This window comes from Alosa pseudoharengus, unplaced genomic scaffold, assembly GCF_046254945.1.
Source record: "Alosa pseudoharengus isolate Yale_2024_CS ecotype anadromous, Long Island Sound unplaced genomic scaffold, YU_APseudo_1.1 YU_APseudo_1.1_scf_1, whole genome shotgun sequence".
Taxonomy (NCBI): domain Eukaryota; kingdom Metazoa; phylum Chordata; class Actinopteri; order Clupeiformes; family Clupeidae; genus Alosa; species Alosa pseudoharengus.
The window spans coordinates 20,648,096-20,650,595 of NW_027468564.1; the positions used below are offsets into that span (position 1 = coordinate 20,648,096).

The following is a 2,500-nucleotide window of genomic DNA, read 5'->3' on the forward strand; positions in this document are numbered from 1 at the left end:
CCTAACCTTAACCGCTGAGTTGGAAGCCTGGGCTTTTAGCTCAGTGGTTAGAGCGTTCGACTCCCATGCCGATGTGTGTCGAGGTGGCGGGTTCAAGGGCACGCACACGCACACTCTCTCTCACACACACACACACACACACACACACACACACACACACACACACACACACACACACACACATACACATACACACACACACACAGACTCACCGGTGCCTCTCCACATCTCGGCCAGGTAGCAGTGGCTCTCTCCCGGCTCCTTACACAGGTCCACCACGTCTCGGCACAGCGTCTCCGGGGTAACGGGCACCTCGGTGAAATGCTTGTCATTGTTGCTGAGGTACACGGTAAGGAACATCTGCAGACAGAGACAGAGCAAGAGGCAGAGAGTTATTTCACATCTCTTTATATAACCGTGACTAATATAAATGGCTTCTGTTTGTTTTATTTGCAATTTTTTATCATTTAATTAGCATTTATTTTAGAATTATTTATCATTATTTGTCATGCCAAGACACTGACATTTAAAGAGAGAGGGAGGGAGAGAGTGAAATTGTGCCCTAGCCTAGCTGCATGCGTTTGAGATTAATTTAGAATGGGATGCATGTGTATGGATGTGTGTGTGTGTGTGTGTGTGTGTGTGTGTGTGTGTGTGTGTGTGTGTGTGTGTGTGTGTCTTTGTGCATGCGTGGTATGTAATGTCCAAGAATAATCTAATCTCCCATTTGGAACTAGTGTCAGTGTCATAATGTATGTCATGTATATTCCCATGCAATAAAGCTTTGCTTCTCTCTCTCACACACACACACACACACACACACAAATACAAATGCAGCATGCACATACACACACAGGATAATCGTGTACACAATAGTGCTCAACGAACAAAAATGATGTCCTAATGTCAATGTTAAAAGTTAAAACCCAAAGAAAGAACAGAAGTCTGTCACCTCATCATGCCCTTCCTAAAACACAACATAATTTTATTTAATCTTTATTTCATCGTTTTTCATCTTTTTATTTTAAATCAGTGCTAGTTCATGAAACGACACATCCAAAAAAAAAGAGATTTTTTAAAAGAGAGGCAAAAAAATAACGGGAAAGAGGGAAGAGTCGTGTCGCCTAATTGGTTCCCTGCTGTCAAGGAAACAGATGGTGACCGTGGTGACTGGGGATTAAAAATATATAAATATTTCGGAGGTGGAATCCATCTGTCTAGGTTGGGGGGACGGGACAAACCGCAAGACAGAAACACCAAGGAACTCTGTGTGTGTGTGTGTGTGTGTGTGTGTGTGTGTGTGTGTGTGTGTGTGGGGGGGGGGGGAGTCATGGGAGAGAGGCGACTATAGCCGACGGAATGGGGACAACCATTCAGTAGTTCTCAACATCTCTCTCTCACACACACACACACACACACACACACACACACACATAGTGAGAGACCTTGGCCTGGAGAGAGGGAGACACAGGCCTAAAGGAGCAAAAAGGAAGGAATGTGATTCAGTAACAGAGAGGCTGTTTACTGTTTACTGTTTACTGTTTATGGTTTCCTAAAGGAGGACACGTTGTGCTTGCGAATGTGATTCAGTAACAGAGAAGCAGAGGATAAAAGACACTTCCTCTCTAACTGTTTACTGTTTACTGGGAGAGTATGCAAGCTGTGGGAAAAGTTGCTGCAGAGTATGTGTGTGGTCACGTAACAGACAGGGGAAGTGAAGTGATCCTTTATGCTGTGGCGTACTTCCTTTTACTTTCAGTCATTAGAGAGAGAGAGAGAGAGAGAGAGAGAGAGAGAGAGAGAGAGAGAGAGGCAGAACAGGGGACAGCGTGGGGTGAAGTGATCATTTATGCTGTCACGTACTTCCTTTTACTTTCAGTTATTATTATCAGGGCTGTGAAATAGCATCACCAGAAAGCTGTTTTGGTGTCTAAGTACCTCAGTTTGGGTACAACAGAAACACACAGAGAGAGAAACAGATTGAGTCTCCCACATGACCTGGCACACCTGGTTACAGTATAAGTATATATACTCTTTTGATCCCGTGAGGGAAATTTGGTCTCTGCATTTATCCCAATCCGTGAATTAGTGAAACACACTCAGTACACAGTGAACACACAGTGAGGTGAAGCACACACTAATCCCGGCGCAGTGAGCTGCCTGCTACAGCGGCGCTCGGGGAGCAGTGAGGGGTCAGGTGCCTTGCTCAAGGGCACTTCAGCCGCTCCTACTGGTCAGGGTTCAAACCGGCAACCCCCCGGTTACAAGTCCGAAGCGCTAACCAGTAGGCCACGGCTGCCCCCCAGAGAAAGAGAGAAAGAAGAAGAGAAGGAGAGAATGATGGAGTGTGTGTGTGTGTGTGTGTGTGTGTGTGTGTGGGTGAGGGGGTGTGTGTGTGTGTGTGGGTGTGTGTGTGTGTGTGTGTGTGTGTGTGTGTGTGTGTATGTGTATGTGTCCACAGGAGTGTGTGTGTGTGTGTGTGTGTGTGTGTGTGTGTGTG

At 46.0% G+C, this 2,500-nt stretch overlaps 1 protein-coding gene across 2 annotated transcripts in view; it reads right to left on the reverse strand.

The window, feature by feature from the left end:
* The window catches only part of tp53bp2b (tumor protein p53 binding protein, 2b), a 51,769-nt gene that overhangs the window by 28,574 nt on the left and 20,695 nt on the right, over window positions 1-2,500 (reverse strand). For both annotated transcript variants that reach the window (XM_076283970.1, XM_076283961.1), the window contains exon 2: window positions 213-360. In XM_076283970.1, the coding sequence (XP_076140085.1) occupies window positions 213-360 (148 nt within the window). The remainder of the gene's footprint in view (window positions 1-212; window positions 361-2,500) is intronic.